The sequence below is a fragment of the Anser anser genome (assembly GCF_964211835.1).
Source record: "Anser anser genome assembly, chromosome: 1".
Taxonomy (NCBI): domain Eukaryota; kingdom Metazoa; phylum Chordata; class Aves; order Anseriformes; family Anatidae; genus Anser; species Anser anser.
This window is the reverse complement of record NC_139720.1, coordinates 128,001,439-128,021,302: the sequence shown is the minus strand read 5'-3', so window position 1 is coordinate 128,021,302 and position 19,864 is coordinate 128,001,439. Positions and strand designations below refer to the sequence as shown.

General features: G+C 44.9%; 1 protein-coding gene across 7 annotated transcripts in view; it reads right to left on the bottom strand.

Moving 5' to 3' along the window:
• MAP7D2 (MAP7 domain containing 2) overlaps window positions 1–19,580 on the bottom strand; it is a 79,210-nt gene extending 59,630 nt beyond the window's left edge. For 6 of the 7 annotated variants that reach the window (XM_083850318.1, XM_083850320.1, XM_083850322.1 and 3 more), the window contains exon 1: window positions 19,391–19,580. In XM_083850318.1, coding sequence (XP_083706444.1) covers window positions 19,391–19,433 — 43 coding nt within the window. In that variant the 5' untranslated portion in view covers window positions 19,434–19,580. Of the gene's footprint in view, window positions 1–18,712; window positions 19,095–19,390 lie in introns of those variants that run through there. The other variant, XM_083850324.1, reaches the window with a different exon arrangement.
• Window positions 19,581–19,864: the final 284 nt, after the last annotated feature.

The following is a 19,864-nucleotide window of genomic DNA, read 5'->3' as shown; positions in this document are numbered from 1 at the left end:
TTGGTCTAACCTATGTAAGCATGAGATTTCACTAAGAAATCACTTCGTGAAACACAGAATTTAAAAAAGGGCAATACATTTGCAACACAGTGTGCTCCTGGTTTAAACTTGAAACCAACAGAGCCAAGCCTGGACACTGTAGGTGTATATTGTTCTTTGCAGAGACCAGTTCTGGACAACTGGGTCATATTACAACAGCATAGAGAGGAGATAAAGATGTGGATATTTTTGAAAAAGATGGAAAACAAGCAAATGCAATACTGCTATTGCATTCCTGAAGGTGATACCTTACAATCTTAAAGATAAAAAAAAAAAATCATATTACGACATGCACATGAGTTTACTTACAGCAAACATGGGTAAGATCCGCAATGGAAAACTAAAGTACTTGACGGTGTTAAATTTTCAATCTACTTACCTTGGAACTTGGTAAGAAGTGGACCATTTACAATAAAACCCACGATATTTGAACCCCATCAGAAACACTGTTTGCCTTCTTTGATTTATAAAGGCAACATAGTAAGAATAAATGGCCTTCCAAAATGAAGGCAGAAGACAAGAACTCTGAATTTTCTTTGGGAGCAGACTGTTGCTGTGTTCATAACACACAACAAGGCCCATTGGTGAACTAGGGGACAAATGTCATGCTTATCTGCTCAGGAGCATCAGACAATGTTATGTTTCAGAAACAGCATTACCGTAGGTGCTTTGAGATAAGGCTATTAATAGGAACAATAGTGACATCTTCAAAATCAAACAGTTTCCTAGCTTCCGAGTACTTCCTAACTTCATATCCTTATCTTGTTTAAAACACTCTAGGATTTTAAAGGACAACTTATGAAGTTCCTTTGAACATCAGACAACAGTAAGTAATGATTTTGCTGTGGAGGACTACATTTTATCTGATTAAAATGTAAAGTACTGAACAAGTAATAAGAGAGCAGTCTTGATACAACTAAATACTCTTTCTCAAAATTACTACTGGTTTTAATGGAGAACTGAAAATCTCAAGCCTACATTATGGTTATGTATTTATGAAACTGGATGATTAAACACAAATAGGAAAAAAAGCACAGAAATACACAGCAGTCTTGTAGATTTTACGAAGACAGTAGAGTTGACAAAATTTTCCTTGCTGCATATTTTCTGCAGAAAGTTCAGTTTCAAATGGAATTGGGACTTCACAGTGCAAATAACTGATAATGGAATTTAGAAACAGAAACTCATTCCACCTATGCCAAATTGTGGACAGAGCTGAAGTTTCTTAAAATATTTGAAATTATCATTAATACTTCTAACACAAACTATACAATTATTTTCCACACGCTACACATAATTTAAGAGACAAACTGCAAGTAGCCAGCCTCTGAATGAGCATTAAGAATGCCAATCACTTAGAAGAAAAGATTGTCACATCTCCAGACAGTGACATAGCCGTGTGAAGGACACAAGGGGCACGGGGCTGCTTGCTTAGCCCACCCTGGCCAGAGCCAGCAGCTTAGGGATGTTCTGCACAGACATCCCTAGTAAGAAAATACCACCCCCCCCATTTGACATGCCATACTGGTCCGTCCTCTACAAACTGTCACTCTTACACACTCAGCATCAACAAGACCGTGTGACTGTAAATTCTACGATTTTCTTTATAATGCCTTCTGGAAAGGCATTTTTTTTTTCCTTTATATATCATGCCTCCTGCCTAGTTTTACTTTCTGCGGCACTTTCCAGTTCTTGTCTTGTAAGATCCACTGAAGAACAGTGCCCCAACCCATTGCCCACATTCATACACCCCTGACTTTCAAATTTGCTCATCAGTCAAGCTGTAAATCAAACCCAAAACACCTCCTTGCTTACACTTGCCTCCTGCAGACATTACTCCCCACAGACATTTGCATCTAATGAGGACGTAATTCTGTCTGCCTTTCTATTGCTCAATTACTCAGTATAATTTTTCTAATAAACTTCAGTAAATGACGACTCTCTGCCTGACTGTTCTTAGCACCTTATCAACATAAACTACCATCGCTGTATTCACACCTTTCCCACATCATTTATGAATTCAGCAGACAGTCCGTGGCTTTCGATACGTTTAGTGTCTGATGAAGGATACTACTACCACCTTTTAAAAAATCCAAGTATACCTCTTCATCTGGACCACCTCACTCCACGTATCTAATGACCTCTTGTGAGAAGGCCAATTAGTATAATACATATATATATATATATATAGGTAGAATATATATAACTTTTCCATAGACTTTTTCCAGTATATGTTGTCTATTAAGTTTTATGCTTGAAAACTTAGATTTGCCACTCTTCAGTTCTCTGCATCACTTTGAAGTCTTTGTACAGAGGATAATTTCCTCTGGCACCAAAAATAATTTCAGGAATAGATTAAACTATATTCAATTGCCAGAAAAACTTAGATAAGAAACATCCCTTAAGCTCTTCCACACTGAACACTGATTCAAATAACTAAACTTGAATGATACAGCCTTATGTTTCTCGACTGTTCCCTTTACACATGCACCATTTAGCCACCTGCCACAAAGTCTGGCAGGCTCGGTGTGATGGGGGGGCTGAGAGGGGGCTACGTTCACAGTCCTTTTTACGTCTTTATCGGTTTGCTCCTCAGAAACATCCGTCTTGTAATGCTATCATTTTAACTTCCCAGAGATCACACTTTCTTCCACATTCTCATTTGGACGTATTTTCCCCCCGTACTTTTATTTCCAGCATCTTCCTTCCTTTACTCTGCTGTTTAACCATGCTTTGCGTGTCCATGGAGAAAGAAAGAACTGTTTTTAGATGCATAGATGTTCTTCTGCACCCACAGAAAAGAAAGAAAAGACACAACAACAGATCCATTAAGCATCCTATGAAATTTGCCTCCCTTCCTACATCAAGAAAAGATTTAAATCAAGCCATTATCAGCAATTAACTCAGTGGTGCCAAACCAACTGCCTGCCAGCTGTGTGCTTGTTGCCCACCATACAACGGGTGGCTGTCCCATGCCTAGACAGGGCATCTCCTGCCACATTGCACAGCCATCAGCACAGCGAGGAAGATGGGAGCTGAAAGCAAACTGCCACTGCTCGACAAGCCTTGTTGGCTTCATTAGGGCAGCTACTGTGCCTCTAACTTGCCAGGGAGGTCGAGATCCATCTAAACTTCAGTGGTCCTATTTAGACACCTACCTCTGGGCTAGTGGCACTTAGCTTCTCTCTTACCCACCTTCTGGAGAGAGCAAGGTGCTTTTGGGAGCAGCCACCTCCTCCCGAGGCAGGAATTTAGACATGCCTGTTCCATGCAGATGCAGGCAGATGTCAGACGTCTCCTGCACCACTGTGCACAGTAATGCGATTTGTGCGCCCTCCTGCCAGGAAGGCACTTGGGTACAGACAGGGAACAGGAGGGTTTTCCGCAGGTATTTTCGAATTGCCACCTGTTTTCACGTGCCTGCTTACCAACAGCTGGAAAATGACATTGCAGATGTAGCAGCAATGCAGGCAGTTTTTATTCAAACATGTGGAAAGACTCAAAACCCTGCGTTTTTATCAATGACAAAGGGAGAACAGCAGAACACAGACCCCTTTGCAGGAAGGGGCATTTAATGGTGACTTGCCAGCTAAGGATCACAGGCTCCTAACAGAACATGCTGAAAGTGGGGTTTCCAAGAGATTAGACGAGAGCTCATATTTTTCAGTTTCATTATATAAAACCATATCCTACATCATCAGCCTCTGCAGTCTTGAACCAAGGCTGAATTTCTTCACCGCAAGAGAAACAGACCTTGAGGCAAAGACAGTATCAAGGCTTTGAAAAGAATGGAAGAAAAGCCAGTTAAAGCGTCCCAGCTTAAGAAGGAACTAAAATATTAGACACTTAAAGAGATAAAAACATAGCCTCAAAACCAACTTCAGCAAAACTGAAGCATTTAAGAAAGTAGAATGCCCAAAGCAGATGAAGAGAACCTAGCTCTTGATGTAATATTGACAAGTCCACATTTAATGACATTTTCCTCTGGCAAACCCGTGTAAATGCTCATTAGAAGGTATCATTTCCGAGGAAAGTGTCTCTTTACAAGAAATTAGCACAATAGTAGTACCAGCCTTCCACTATATAGTTTCAGGTTCAGGACTTGCTCAAGCTGAATGCTCAGAGCAGCATGAAATAGAGAGCACGAGCGCCCTGTTAGCCTTAGAGATAAGAAATAAACCCGAAGAGACCTCAGAGTTTTCACAGCTTAATGAAAGCACATCAAGAACGATTATTGAAAAAGGTCACTGGGAAACAACAGCAGTGCGGTAATGCTAACGTAAAATAAAACCTTTATTTAATCTTAATCCCATTAGCCTTTTTCTCCATCACAGAAATAAATCCCACTCACAACAAAAGGGATGCATGGCATGCTTTTTTCTTCCTGTGACTGGGTGTAAAAGAACTTGAAGGAAAGCATAGGTTGCTTCCAAAAATGACTTACAAAATATGTATGTATCTGATGCACAAAATCTGCAACAATTAAATCCATTATAAGAGAATGAAAAATAATAAACAGTAAGAATAAAGCAATAACCTCACTGAACTGCATTTTTCTTTCTATTTATATGCAGGACGACAGATTTTAAAAATCACCATATCTAGCAGATGTTCCGGTACACAGCCTCACACACTGATTTCCTTCCAGGGTCATCCATCAGGAGCAAGATGCTCCTTTAAAAAAAAAAAGTCTTTAATCAGATCTCTTCTTTTGTGAAAGAAATCAATAGGCAAAACCCTTACCTGTTTCCACACTTATAAATACATGTGTAACAGGACCATGAGGAAAATCAATGAGTTCTTCTCTAATGTAATGATGTTTCTTCACAGAATAAAAATATAGAGAGACTATTTATTCTTTAATTAGCTTGTCATTCTTTCTTAAGCCTGTTTTTACTCTATTTTAGCCAAGCGTCTAGAATGCAATATTCAATTCTGTAAAAGAAAAACATTAGCAATGATAGTGTTGATATCTTCTGCTAAGAAACGCATTAGAAAAAGCAGAAACAGAGGGAAAAAAAAGCAATTTTGTCAGAGGAAGAGAATTCCCACATTCTGTACTATTCATCAGAATTAAGTATGTTCATGCCCAAGTGCTTCCAAGATGAATTTCTCTGTTCTACATGGATGGCTGCATTCTGTCTTCATAATAAACTAAATGGTAGGAGGAACAAACTGTAGAAAACAAAAGAACCTGTAAAAAACATTGTGAGGGTAGATTTCACTGCAGATCTTTTGTCACTGACATGAAAAACAGGGAACAGGAACACCTTCTCACCATCTTCTCTTTGGTCTTCAGCTCACATGTGACATAAATGAAGTGAAACGTATTGATCAAAGTTATCTTCCTCAAGATTTTTCCCATGCCAACTACAGCTAAATCTTGAAAGAAATTCAATCCTTCTGACAACAAAAGAGGCAAACTTCTGAGACAGGAAGAAATTGTATTAATTTCTCCAAATGAACAACCTACATGGTTTATATTGTACTCAGTCTTTTAAAAGCACTATAAAATTGTTAATTTCAACTTGAGAAACTGGTTTTGCAACAGTTGAGGAAAGAAGAGAGGATAGATGCAGAAATGGCACAGAGGTGAGATTAACATTTGAGAAATTCAGGCTTATACTGCCATGTTTCACCCCTGATATCACACTATCTTAACAAGATAGATATGCGCAGATGTATATTCTTAATTCTGTTGCAAGAAGCATGGTAGATAAGCACTATGAAAATGTTAACCGTTTCACTGCTTATACATTCCTCCACAATTCTGCAGAGCTTTGACATTGAAAATTATGAGCTTCATTCTCACTTTTTAACCAACAACTTAAAAATAAATAAATCCATCTACTCTCCAAAGTCCTTCCCCCGCTGCTTATTTATTTATTTTAATTCAAGCTATTTGAAAATCTTGTATTTCTGTCCTTCGACGGGAGTCAAGTCATGGTCACTGATTAGCAAATATATCTTCTTTGCAAAACTCAAACCTCACTAAGTAACCTAAGTGGTAACACCAGTAGGGAACATCAGAGCAAATGCTATGAGTCAGTGACTTCTAATAATAATGAACTTTCACTGTACAGTGCTCAAGCTGGGTGAAAAAACGTCAATGTACCGTCAGAAGCTCTAAGGAGAACAATGCAATTGCTCATTACTGGTAATATAGACGACTACAGCCATGTCGCAGTAGCATCAGCTACATAAAAGAAAATACCAACGCAAATAAGCGTTCCAGTGTGTGCAGTTTCACACAAAACCCACCAGTGTGAGCTTCCTACCGCCTTCATTCACTGCCACTGCTCTTCAGGGAACGTGCAGCTGTACAGAAAAAAATAATCACTAAACAATTTGCCAGAACTCGTCCATCCATATCTGAAGCACAGACTTCGTTTGCTTGTTTTCAGGAGAACCTAAAAGCTCCTACAGAAAAAAGCAGAACAAATGGATTTCTTCCTCACTTCTGAACTTGAAGCTGTCAGTGCTACACACGTTGGCTCATCCGTGGCTTGCATGAAGTTAAAATAGTGTTAACACTGGCACACGGAGCGGCACCACTCATGTGTAATATGAAATAGCTCAAATACAGAGAAGGCTTTTGAAGATGCCAGTTTTCCATGACTGCCATGAGCTGCCTCCCCGAAGCCAGGCCCACTGCGACACACGTGGGTGATGCTCTGCATCCCAGCCCTGAACTGCGGGTAGCTCACCTCATCACCTCCCTGAAATCAAGCCCAAAATGTGCCTTTGCTACAGCTAAAGTATCTCCATTTTATCTCCTTCCACAAGCAACTGGGACTCTGAGGGAGATGTCAACTACCTTCGGCTTTAGGATCCTTCCAGAGGAAGGGAAAAGAAAAAGTGGAGTTTCCTATTACTACCTATTACACCTATTACTTCCACCTCTTCTAAAATAAAGCAGACTTTCACTGTCCTTGTCAATATACATCTCTTTGGTGCACACATACAAGGTCGTAGTTTAAAATACTTCTGCAGACCTCTCCTCCCCACACACATTTCTCTACTACTGTTACCAACTTTCAGTTAACTACACAAGACACGAAAGCAGTGAGGGAAATGTCCACCTTCCTCAGCAGCTTACCCAGTCCGCCTGGATCAACTTCCCACCTCCTCCACGTGTCTGTGCTGCACACAAGCCTTCTCGCTCCTCCTGGCTGCGATTCGCTGTTCTGCCAAACGTTTTAACAAGCACATGCCCTCACGCTGCAAGCACGGTGGTAAAAGAGCTGCTGCTTCTCTAGACTTAGCAAGCAATCTGTGTAGGAGATGAAAATATCCACTATTTTCAAAGGCAAAAAGCTTTGAAGGATATTCTATACAACATTCATGACAGGGTCTTAATTTTTTATTTTTAATTTTCACTCACCTGTGCTTTTTGTCACTAGGAACAAGTCAAGGCTAAAACGAAGAATAATCTTATAGCGATTTTGAAAGCTCTTAAATCTGAAACTAAGCAATTATACACAGCCTCATATATCCACTTCCCTTCAAGTGAAGTGGAAAAAGAAAATCACCCTCAGGCACCTAAGGTTTTGACAGCGGGTCCCAGTTACGGCTCCTGAAGAGAAGCACAGCTCAGCTAAGTAAGAGAGAAGGTGGCCTTTCAGCTAACCATGCAGGTCCCTAATATCTTAATAACTTGAACCCCAAAACGCTGAAGGGCAGCATGCAGGCACGAGGCAGGGGCCTGGTGTTTGGTGATGCTGTAGGTGGCAGCAGGATCTCTTCTCCTCTCTCCTAACTCTAACCCCTTCCATAAAAGCCTTACGGAGAACAAGAAAAGCTCCTGCCGAACTTCTTGCTGCTAAGTGAGCATCCGAAGCCTGTGCTGGCCGAGCCCCTTGCGGAATACCTGCAGCACGTGGCCTACCGCAGCCCTGACAAAAAAAACAACACAGCAAAACAAAACAAATCAATCAGCACTATGGATGATGCTTCTGCCAGCAAGCACACACCTGACATTTTCTCCTTGACAAAGGGAGCTGCCAAAGCAAGGCAAGTGGAGGCTCTGTCATGCTTTCCATGGAAGCTCTCCAGCAGTGTCATTTGTCTCTTCATGCTCTATACAGTGCAAAGGGGTGAAAACCTGAGGTAACAAATTACCTGCAGGACACAAAACATGAGCCTTGCCTACTTAAATATGCTTAGTGGATTTAGAAATTGGTAAATATTTAGCAGCCACTGCAAGAGAGGAAATATGCTTGCTGCAACATTGTTTACGAAAAGAATCTGAAAAACACATGCGTACAGCAATGGTGCAAATCAGTGCTTCTCTCATTTTCATTACTTCACCAAAAAAAATAAATCACAAAAACGTGTCCTGGACAAGAAGGGTATGTCAAAAAAATTATGTTTACAGCAGTTCTACTTCCTTTGCTAATCTAGAATTGCACCAATTAAACTGTAGTTAACAAACCTACTAATCAGGGTTGCTATAGCAGGCAAATGTGAACAAGAGCGGGAGTAGTTTGGGCGTAAGCACAAAAGAAGAAAAACAAAACAAAGCAAGAAAACAACAAACATCTCGAGTAATACCAGAGCAGCCAGCAGCTGCTTATTCCACGCTTTGTTCTGCACCCCCAGGGGTTTGGCTTAGCTTCACCTCGCTGCTACCTCATGAAGCGTAATGGCAACACCCGTCCTGCAAATCTGGAACGCCTTCCAAAATAAATGTCACACCTCAAATCCAATTTCCGCCCCCTCGATTAGCTCTTACCTGCAGCCTGCCCTGAGCTGAACACGGCCACCCTGCCGCAGCACAGCCCCGTGCAAAAGCCTGGGGCACGGCACCCTGTGCCTTGGCAGGGGAGCCTCCAGGCTCCTGCACCCACCTGCCCTGTGATTTTGGCCTCTGGATGCTCCCACGTGCCACGAACCAGGATGCAGCTGCTCCTTTTCCAGGTGAGGAAGCTGCTTGTTTATACTGCAATTCATTGGTGCAATAAAATGAGAGTGCCTGCCCACAAGCTTTGCCTCGCTGGAAAGGTACGCTCAACAAAGCAGAGGAAAGAGCACCCTTGGCAGAGGGCAGCTGCCTACGGAGCGCCTCGCCAGGAGCGATTAGACCCAGGTGAGCACGTTCAGACCAAAGTTCAGGACGCACCTGTACACGGAGAGGCTGCCGTGCGATCGTGCCAACCAGACGGGGCTCTGCCCAACGCAGCACCACGCACTGAGCTCACGTGGGGACCCACATACGCTCTTCCAGCAACGTTTGACACGTAGAGAGGAGCCAAAAGAGAGCTGGGGCTTGAAAAGGCTGCTTGGACAGAGCTAGGTAAAAGGGGACAGGGGTGAGTGCATTGAGTTGCCTTAAGCAGTAGAAGCCAACAAATATTTTGGAAGGGACGAGGGGTCAGAGCGGCAGCAAAAGCCGCATCCCCTCCTGTGCCAGCAAGAGGAAAGCACAAAAGAAGGACGAGCAGGCCTGCACACAGGCGTTCAGGATGCCCCTTCTGCACGCCCAAACTGGCAGCAGCAAGAGGGACCGGTCTGTCTGGGGCAGCAGGTGAGGCGACAAGAAGTCACAGGCGGGTAAAACACACAGCCGACCATTTGCAGCTCCTCTGCCTCTCTAGGGTTGGTGCCACCAACAAAGAGTTATCAGCAGAGAACTTGGCATCCAAACTTGTCACACAAGAACATAACGGCTGGACTTGATGGTCTTTGAGGTCTTTTCCAACCTAAATGATTCTGTGACAACTGGTATTTGAGAATTAAGCTCTTCCAAACCAGCAAGCAGACACCTTGGTATCATTTCTGTCCCCAGACAAGAGGACTATCCAACCATAAGACAGAAACACTTTCATCTATGATCTTAGTATCATTTTATTGACACACTCAACATTTCTGGACCAAAAGGAGTGCACATCCACAACTGAAGGATCCTTTGTATATACAGTCAGACCACGAAGAGACTAAATCACTCGATCTGAGTCAACTACTACCAGAAGGTGAAGAGCTTCTCATACCCAACGAGGTGTTCGAAGACTCAGGGGCAAACTCCTTCAGCACAACGCGCACGGCCAAACCTGGAGCCAGGTCCCACACCACCCTATCTAAGCTGCATTAGTTGACGCACACCAGGAAAGGTTTTTGCTCTGCAAACCTCACACGATGAGCCCTTGCAAGCTTCTGTAAGCTACACCAAATCCAGCTCCCAACGACTCCAGGCTGCATGCTAAATGGCAGTCCTTCAAATCCACCTACGTATCCTGCTCTACCCCAACCTCTACCTACACAGAAGAAGAATAAATTGGGTTTATTCTGGCAAGGCATAAAATAACGGAGTAGATTATCTAGCTGGAAACAAAAGACTGGAGTTGAATGCATTCAAATCTAGTTGGAAGTAGAGCTAGCTTTTGGCTGCTGAACAGTTAGTTCTTCCTGATTCCTTTAAGGGTTTTCTTTCTTGGGCCCTTTTCAGTTGACTGATTTTATGAAGGACTGCACAGTACAATCTGCCTGAAATGCTGCTGCTTAGAACCAGCTCCAGCAGCTCTCGGCCAGCAGGGCTGGAGGCCAAAATTTAAGAATTACGTCTTCCAAGAGCTACGCCACCCGTAGTAGTTTTGACTGGAGCTTCTCAAGAAGCGTGCATCACCAGGAGCTATCTGGATTAATTTCAGTGCCAAATTGCCATTCGAATACCATCGCAAGGACTCCTCCCTCTACTCCTCTCAGCCTCTAGCTTAAGGAAACACATCATACTGCAACTTTGGTCAACTGACAGCTGCTCTGAAGACTAGGAAAACATTCCTCAGCCTGCATGTTGTTTGTTACCTTTGATTTTCAAAGAGCTCTTTGATATGGTGATTCTCCATTTTTGAGCTGTAATGCCTGGAGCAGGGGGTTAAACAACAAGGAACGCGATTTCTTTTCCTTTCTGCCCAGCCTCCTCGCCTCCCCTGCAGCTGCCACAAGACAAAATGAAGAGCTACTTCAGCCCTGCGGGCTCCCACCACTGAAAGGCAGGTGGGCTGGCGAGAGGTCAGTTCCCACCAGAGGCCATCCGATGGGCTCAGCCTCCTCCTCAGCCTCACACTTCTTGCTCCCAAGGCTGGATGGAGAGGAGTCAGCTCCGCTGGAGCACAAGAACGAATTAATGCACTGGGTACAGCTAAGGAGCCAGAGAGAGGCGCAGGACAGAGGGTGGGAACGTATCCAAGTCCTCTGGATACGTCTCCAGCTCCTGGACTGCAGTCTGTGGGACACTAGGAAGCATATTGCATTGCTTGCTGCAATCTTACCCTCTGCCCTCAGTGTCATCCTCTGGTCACCAGGGAAGGCAGAGCAGTGGGAAAGAAAGACACCTGCTCTGACTAAGCCTGTCCATCCTTATGGCCCTGTAGGCAGGGGTGAATGGATCAGAATGGGGAGAAGGAAGAAAGTACCATTAAGTAGAGGAAAAAGAGCCATCTTATAAGAAGTTCAGGACTTAACCCAGTAGGATATCAGTTTATCAATAGCATGGGTGCATCAGCACCTAACTTGGCAGCAGAAGATTCGAATGCTGCAGGGGTTTTACATGAACAGAGAGCTCTTCCGAGTTGCTACAGGGCCTGTAAGCCTGTCAGCACGCTTCAGGGAGCACTCATCTCGAGGAGCGCTGGCTGCACGAAGACTTTCTTTACAGTCTTCGGTTTGTCTCCAGCATCACCAACGGACCGCTCGTGACAAAAACTGGATTTGAAAGTGGATGTGTTTGTACCGTGTAACGTGACTTTCAGCTCTGCCCGCACATCATTTAGGCAACTTCATCACAGACTAAATATATTAGGATTCAAAGACAGGCTGCCTATTCTTCCTGAGACACCCTTCAGCAATATGAGACTTAAAGGAAGCCTGGAGATAGTCAGCGACTGTGGTATAAGAAAAGAGAGTACCTTGGGGCAAGGGGGGGGGGGGTCATAATACAGGGAAAACATACCACAAGGGGAAATGCAAACCTGCCCTTTGATTCCAAAAGGTATCATGAAAAAACAAACTCTTCCTGTTATTTGTAAACAACTGCAGGGATTACATGAGGCGTTTCTGTTTCGCTTTCATTCAGTTCTATAACTTGTGTCGTAAAATCTGTCCTCTCTGCAAAATGCTTTCTCTAAACAGCATCTCCCCTGTGCATCACTCAGACGTTTTCACTCAGTGCCATAACCTGGCCTCTGAGGGCCACAACCCTAAGACCCTGCAGCCCAGCGCCCTCTTTCAGAACCAGGTCCGCAGCCACTTAAGTCAAGGGAAGGTCATCCCTTTACTTCACTGCACCATTACACCGCTTCCTGTGACTGCTGAAAATTGCCCTGTTTACTTGTAACCACAGCACTTAGTCTTACTAAACCCAAGAAGCATAATGGAAATACTTCCATCTATTAATAGACCATTAAGGGTAAGGGAAAAGATGCCCGCTGGCTGAAGCACAATACTTAAGAAACTAAGAATAAAAGTAAGGCCCTACTCCCACTCCCCTTTAGGACGGTTAAAGGAGAACCAGCCCATCTACCATTTATTTTGGAAACAGTAGTTGGCCTATCTTTTTTATCAACATCTCAAGAACCCCAACAACACGTTTCCAGTCCTCTCCCCGAGGTTTCTGCCTGCACGCACGCAGAGGTGAATGCCATACTCCACACAAACAAGGGCGAGAGCAATGTGGGTTTCCAGGAGGGAGGGAGAAGGAGGGGACCGCAGGAAGGGAAATTAAAAGCCCTTGCTACAAGTATGTAGAAATCACAGCGATGATGTGGGGATAAGTGCTGCAACATCATCTTGTTTCCCTTCCTGGGACAAAAGGAAACACGACTGCAGTGCCTGTGATCTGAGGTTTACCTTACTTGCAGAATAATTGAATATCGAGAGTTTATTCTAATTAAATAATCGAGGCAAGTGTATTGACACTAGAGCATGCTTGGTTTTCCGCTGAAGCCACGAGGCAGCAGTGCTCTCCCTGCCTGGGCAGGGGAAGACCACTTCGGCGCTCCTTCTGCAGCCAACAAACCCAGGCATGCTGCACAGCCACCAGCTAAATTTGTCTCTCTCTCTTTTATGATCAAAGCCACATTAAGAAGTGCAGTATTCCACCACGCCTACAACCCAAATTAATTGCAAACTAGAAACATTTCAATGAGTGCTTTGCTGAAATAAAGAATAGCTCTGCTAGCTTCTGCTCGGCATGAGACAAGTAATTTGATAATTCGTATGGATTGAACCAAGCAAGGCATACTTCCAGATCCTACCTAATTGAAACAAAACCACAACATGCCCTCCAGCATCTGGCATTGCAACAGACAAAACAATCAGGTATACTAATGTTACTATCATTTTCTTGAAGATTTCTAAGGTGCTTTTACAGAGGTATCCACAAACTGATACATGCTTCCCATATATTTTTGTTCAACACTTCCTATCCCGTCCCATCAAGACCTCAGGTATAAAAGATTAATAAATAAAATTGGGTTCTAGAATGCAGGTCGATGTAAGGAAAGAGGAGTTTACAAAAGAAACCTTTCAACAAAAAAGGTAAGTAGATTTATGAAGCTCCATATATTCTCTCTTTCTAAAATGGTTGTTGAACACTGGATCCATGATGGTGCTGAGGTTATGGGACATAAAATCCATTCCTCTGTTCACACAAATAGACGCATTGGTGTGCACATGGAGGCAATGTGCAGAGAGCTCTGATGTGGAGGACCAGCTCAGAAAGTGCTTCGGACTAAGAAGCCCATTATACAAAACCAAGTTAATGTGTATTTGCCTCTTGGAAGGCAAATGCGAACACAAGAGATGACTTTACAAAACATGGAATTATCAGCAAAGGGGCTGACTTCAAAAGTTTGAACAGTTTCATCTATTTCTGTACTCAATGTGCAGAGAAAAGAGCATTTACAGGTTTCCGGCACACTGAAAAAAAAAGATCTGAATGCCTAAGACAGCTCCAAACATGCATTTACACTTGCAATAGAAAAAAAAAAGTTCAGAAGAGGTAAATACTATGCTGCAGAATAAACAATCTCTTCTGTTGAATCATTGGAAGAAATTCAGCTCAACACTACAGCTTTTAAATGATGCCAACTGATAGGAGCACGTATGCATTACACTGGTATACAAAAAGCTGCATTTTCCGTACTGTAAAGGAATTAATTTAACCAAAGCGAAGACATCAGTAGGAGATGTTTGCCAGCAGCACCCTTATTTATACCAACAAGATAACCCTCAAGCAGTGAAAGGAGAAGCTTTGGCACATGGAGAAGTGCTCACATTGCTCTCGTTGAGACAGCAGAACGCAAAGGTGAGCCCGCCCGTTGCGCAACCGAAGCTAATACAAAGGTCACAGAAACGCTTTATCGATCACCACGAAGCCAACGTTTGACTGCAGCACCGTAACTCCACAAGGCGGATCAGCGTCCTGTTGGGCAGGGAAGAGCCAACACATACTCACGAGGAAGCCTCCAGGTGCTCAGGGGCAAACCAGAAACCGATGTCCCAGCGTTTAGTCCAAACACTTGCGCACAGGTTGATCTGGCGTTCAGTAAGCACACGTGACACGTGCAAACAGTACAGTAAATGAAACCAAGCACTTACTTTACAAGATTTCGTATCACAGGGGAGATAAATATTACATAGTTCAGGAAAAGTGGATCATTCATTGAAGAGTTAGAGGAAGAAAACAGAGAGGAAAACTAAGATGTGACCACCTGGCATTCTAATATATTACTTCACTACATCTGCAGAAAGCCAGAAATGTATATGCGTTATGCACATACATGCACAGAACACAAAATACGACTCAAAAGCAAGCCTCTGAAACATTTTGATTACCATTTAACAGGGACAAGAAGTGCTTTGCTCGGATCCTTACAACACTCCCTCCGACCGGCAGACAGAGCCCTGGGTGCTCGGGTTTTAGGATCTTGACAGTTTCACAACACAAAGACAAAAATTGTGTATTATTTGAATGACAGGCACAAAGCCTGTCAGGTGTGTTACAGTATTTTAAATAATAAAACAGCAATCTTGCCTTTCTTTCTATTTTTTTCCAGCTTAATGGTAAGATAGATTTCCACCGTGTGAAAACCACTTACCCCGCCGTCTTTACACCCCCACACATCAGCATTGTTCATCATTAAGGAAACAAAGCACAGCAAAAGGTCTTTGTAAATCTCCTATCTAAAGTCAGTCCAGGGTAATATTGTGTGGTAAAATAAATCTTTGATTAGTCCAGATTCCATGTCACCTTTTCCATCAATTTGGTAAGCAGACCACTAAATGACTTACGTAGCACTAAGTCACCTGCTAAGCTGTCTGAACACCAGTAGGAAAAATAACACATAACATACTCTTACACGCACTACTTTCAATCACAGGAAATACAGGGGTAATATAACAAGTTGTGACAGAAATACCAAACAAGTCAATTACAGCAAAATAACTCAGAAATTACCTACACCTCATCAGCTGTGTAGGTTTAAAAAAATAATCTGCTGCAGTACTGCAAGAACTTTGTTTTTTATGACTGCAATAACTGTAACTAGTTACAGCATTATTTAGAAGTGCTACTCATATTTTTCTCTCAGCCAGTACGAGAGATTCACAGGAAAGTTAAGCTTGGGTGTGCAACACAAGCAACTGTATTTAACAGACTTACTGACCCAAGTCACAGAACCACAGGACACAGAGATGAATTGTTTAATACCGGGACCTTTCACAAGACCTAGAAGATGCACAAACCTCACAAAACCTGAAGTTACCAGTCTGAGAACAACTGAGAGAACCAACTAGAGGAGGAAGATGGTAAACAGGGAGGAGATGACTTGAGTAGGTCATTACTCAATGCAGGTCGCATTCCCACAATTTGCATTAGTTTCCTGATCAGCTGTATTCCTTTCCCCATGTTGTAAAATCCATTTATTTATAGAAGTCCCATGCAAACAGTACTTTTTTTTTTTTATTGTCTGAACCCTATAAGAACAATCCAGAATTAAAAGACTTGCTCTTACTTTTCTGTAGCCTTAAAATGCATGAGGCAATGAATGACAGATAAGAGTAAGATATTAAAAGCACTTCCCCTGCTGGTTTTTCTCCACACATATTAGAAGACCAATAACTAAGAAAGTTATAATTGTATTTTATTTATTCATGAGAGGCAAAAAAGCTTTACTTCATAAATCTTCATACAATACCAACACGCAAGATATATAGTTTCATTTACATGAAATATGTATACGCTCCCTCAATTAGCATAACTAGAAATGACTACTTCATACAAAAAAAGCATCCCTGATGCATTTCCACTGCAATGGATACGCCAGCCACCAAAGCACAGGGAGGTATGTGCCACTACACAAGAGCATCTTGCAAGCACTCTGAAATTTTTGGGTGTTTCACCTTCCTACCATGCACGTTTCAAGGCATCAGTACACCTTCCTTTTACTTCTCCAGTCTTGTAATTCCAAGGTAAGTTGTTTTTCTCTTACAATTTAACAAAACTTAGTTGGGAAAGGCTCTGACCTCTCTTTTTATTTTATTTTTTTTTTGGAACAGAGGCAAAGCCGGAAAGATGCTATTAAAAAAATTAAACAATACCTTGAAAGCATGCAGAGTATTCAACTCCTTTGAACTAAAATCAATACTTGCAAATGGTAACACCCCATGGAGAGCAGCACATCAATTAAACCTGGGGGTAAACAACCTTAAACATCCACATGTGAAAGAAAACAATGTAATACAACAAGAATATACTAATGACTTAGAGAAATCAGTTGGAAAAGCACTGCTAGCAAGAAGGAAAAAAAACACAGTATTTTGAAAGAAATACATGTATGTATTCCTTTCACCGAAATGTGTGGGTTTTTTTTATGATATGCAGTCTAAGTTGATTTAACACGCAATTTCTTCTTAAACGCTCTTAGAGCTGACCAAATTTTTCAATCATAAGAAGAGAATACTTTTCAATAACAAGAAGAGAACACATTTGGTCTGAAATCCAAAGTGTTCAGTATTTCAATCTCTCAGAACATACATTAAGCAAATTTAACTAGGTAGCAAAAGGGAAGATGAGTGATCCAATACTGAGCAGCTTGTCCTTCAAATGCTATTTAGTCATTACCGTTACTACAGATGGTAGCAGCAATAACGCCTACATTTTGGTCACCCAGCGCTTTCCCTTACAAAAAGATTCGTGCAACATCTTCTCAGGCTGCAGCATCTCTGTTTGCTGCATGGGCTTAGATTTTCAGCAAAGGGAAACAGTTGAACTCCACAACTATTAATTGCTTGAGCCCCAGAATTTTGCTCCTTTTTGCAGCATTATATACCACTGAACAGACCTCTTCCCTAGCAGCCAAGAGATGCAAACAGCCTCCCGTACTGCAGGCTTGTTTGTTCAGCTCGATCTTGGCAGAGCCTGAAGTGATGGACGGCTAAATCTGGCGCCTCGCTTTCACTGCCATCCCAGCAGCATCCTCAGCACTGGAGGGCCCTAGGGAGCAAAACTTGGATGCTGCCAGAGAACCTCCCAGTTTGGGAAGGGGGACGCAGGCTGCCGCCACCTGTCACAGGGCAGCACCCCGCTGGGAGCAGCATTTTATTTCGGGATACAGAGGTAGGACCCTCCCTGTCCCTGTGAACTGGAGGAGGACTCCAGGAGCTGACGTACACACAAACGTGTCAATTAAGAGAGGATGAGGTCTGTGCTCCCTCCCAGCGATTTGTGTTAGTAGCTGTTCCCACTGACACAGAATTGGTTAAACTGGGTTCCAGAAAAATGTCTTGTTCTCTGCTGCAACAGATGCAAACCCCATCCACACTGCTGTCTGTAAAACATACCATGCACACATCCACAACCTTCTCCCAGCAGTGTGTTATCTTCTACCAGCTTACTCAAACAAAACAACACATTTGGCTGAGAGCACTCCACACTGCGGTGCTCAGGCACTGGTGCTCAAATGCCGATACCTGGCCACTCACAATGACATCTGCCTGTGCCTGTCCTACAGCACGTGCCCCATTTGATACCATCTTTAATTACACCACGTGCTGCGTTTTCTATCGATTCTCAGTCTCGTGAAAAACGGTCTCCATAATGAGTGAAGCTCCTTTGCAACATTCATCTCTGAAGTTAGATGGTACAAAATAGGAAAACACCAGAGAAAAAACTCCGCTAACAGCGCACGTGAATACTGGGCAGACTTTCCTAGGTTTCAGAGCAGGGGAAGAAATCGGAAATATGAATTCTCAGCATTAGTTGTTTTTCTTCCACATGAGACATGGGGAACCAGAGACCTGAGATCTACAAGTGCACGACTACTCAGCTGCAACAGATTACAGCAGGAGCTGTGGCTGCCAAGCACAGGAGGAGGGCAAGGGGCAGAAAAAACAGAGATGCTGCTGGCTCCGTCCCTGGCTGCTGACACGGTGTGACCTCGGGGTGAATCCAAAGGCTTGGATTCACCTTCCCACTCCCCAGGTTTGGGAGAATAATGCATATCCCCCGAAGCAACCGTAAAGCTACTTTCAGAAGTTACAGTAGCCTAGGACAAAAGGAAATTAGTTCTTTTAATGCCCGTGCTACGGACGGATTGCTCGCCACAAAGCAAAGGCCCCATATCAGGCGATTAAGGTAAAAGTACAACGAGGAGCAAATTCCTTCATCGTCACTCACCTCACGCGTCGGATCGGGGAGAGGTCAGGCGAAGAGCGAGCCATGGTGGCCACGAGCCCGTCCGGGGAGGCGAAGCACGAAGGCTGCGGCCGGTGGCCCCACCACCACCACCACCTCCTGCTGCCAGGGGTCTCTGCCCCACGCCATGTCCCCCTCCTCACCCCGAACTGCGCGAGGAGCGGTGAGGAGGCACCTCACCTGGAGCTCCGGGAAGGCTTGGGCTCCATACCCGCTTAACCAGTTTCCCTCCCAGCTCGGCCAACCCGCGCAGGCAGGCCCAGGCACCGCGCAGACCGAGGCTCGCCAACCAGCCCCGCTCCACTGCGGGGCAAACCCGCGCTGCCTCCCTGCCTGCCTGCCGGCACCGCCGCCGGTCGGGGAACTCGCTGTAGCCCCGAGCCCGAGCCGTGCGGGCACAACGCCTCCCTGCCGGCCGCCTCTCGCACCCGGCGCCGCCGCCGCCGCCGCCGCGGGGGCTTCGCCTCCCCGAGATGGCGGCCGGGGCCGCCCCTCAGCGCCGCGCCGGCAGGCACCTGCCGGGCGGGCAGCGACCCCCGCCCGGGGGCGAGGCGGGACGGGGACGGGACGGCTGCCGGGGGAGGCTGGGGCGCCGCCATCCCGTCCCGTCCCGTCCCGTCCCACCTCGCCTCGCCCCGTCCCGGCCGCGCTGGCGCCCACCTGCCGCCCTCGGGGAGCCGCGCGCGGCCCCCGGCTCCGCCATCTTCTCGCTCTCGCCACCGCCGGTTCCCCACCGGCCCCGCTCCGCTCCTCGGCGGCCGCCGCCGCCGCACAGGCGCACTGCCCGCCCCGCGGCACCTGACGCCGGGCGGGGAGGAGCGGGGCCGCGGCTGCCGGCTGCCCCGCTCGGCTCCCGGCCCGCCAGGTGCTGCCGCCGCCCCGCCCCGCCCCGCCGGCACCGGGCCCGGCCCCCGCGGCTGCGGCCGGGCTGTGGGGGGCTACGGGGGGGTCCTCGGCCCCGGAGGAGGGGGGGGTGCGGCCGCCGCCGTCCCTTTGTTCGGGGCTGCCGAGCGCCGGTTTGGGGTCGGGTCTGGAGGAGAAGGGGAAGGGGAGAAACGCCCTTTGCTTTCCCGTAAGTATTTACACGCTAATGGTCAAAGCACAAAACAAAACAAACTTATAGCACACGGCTTA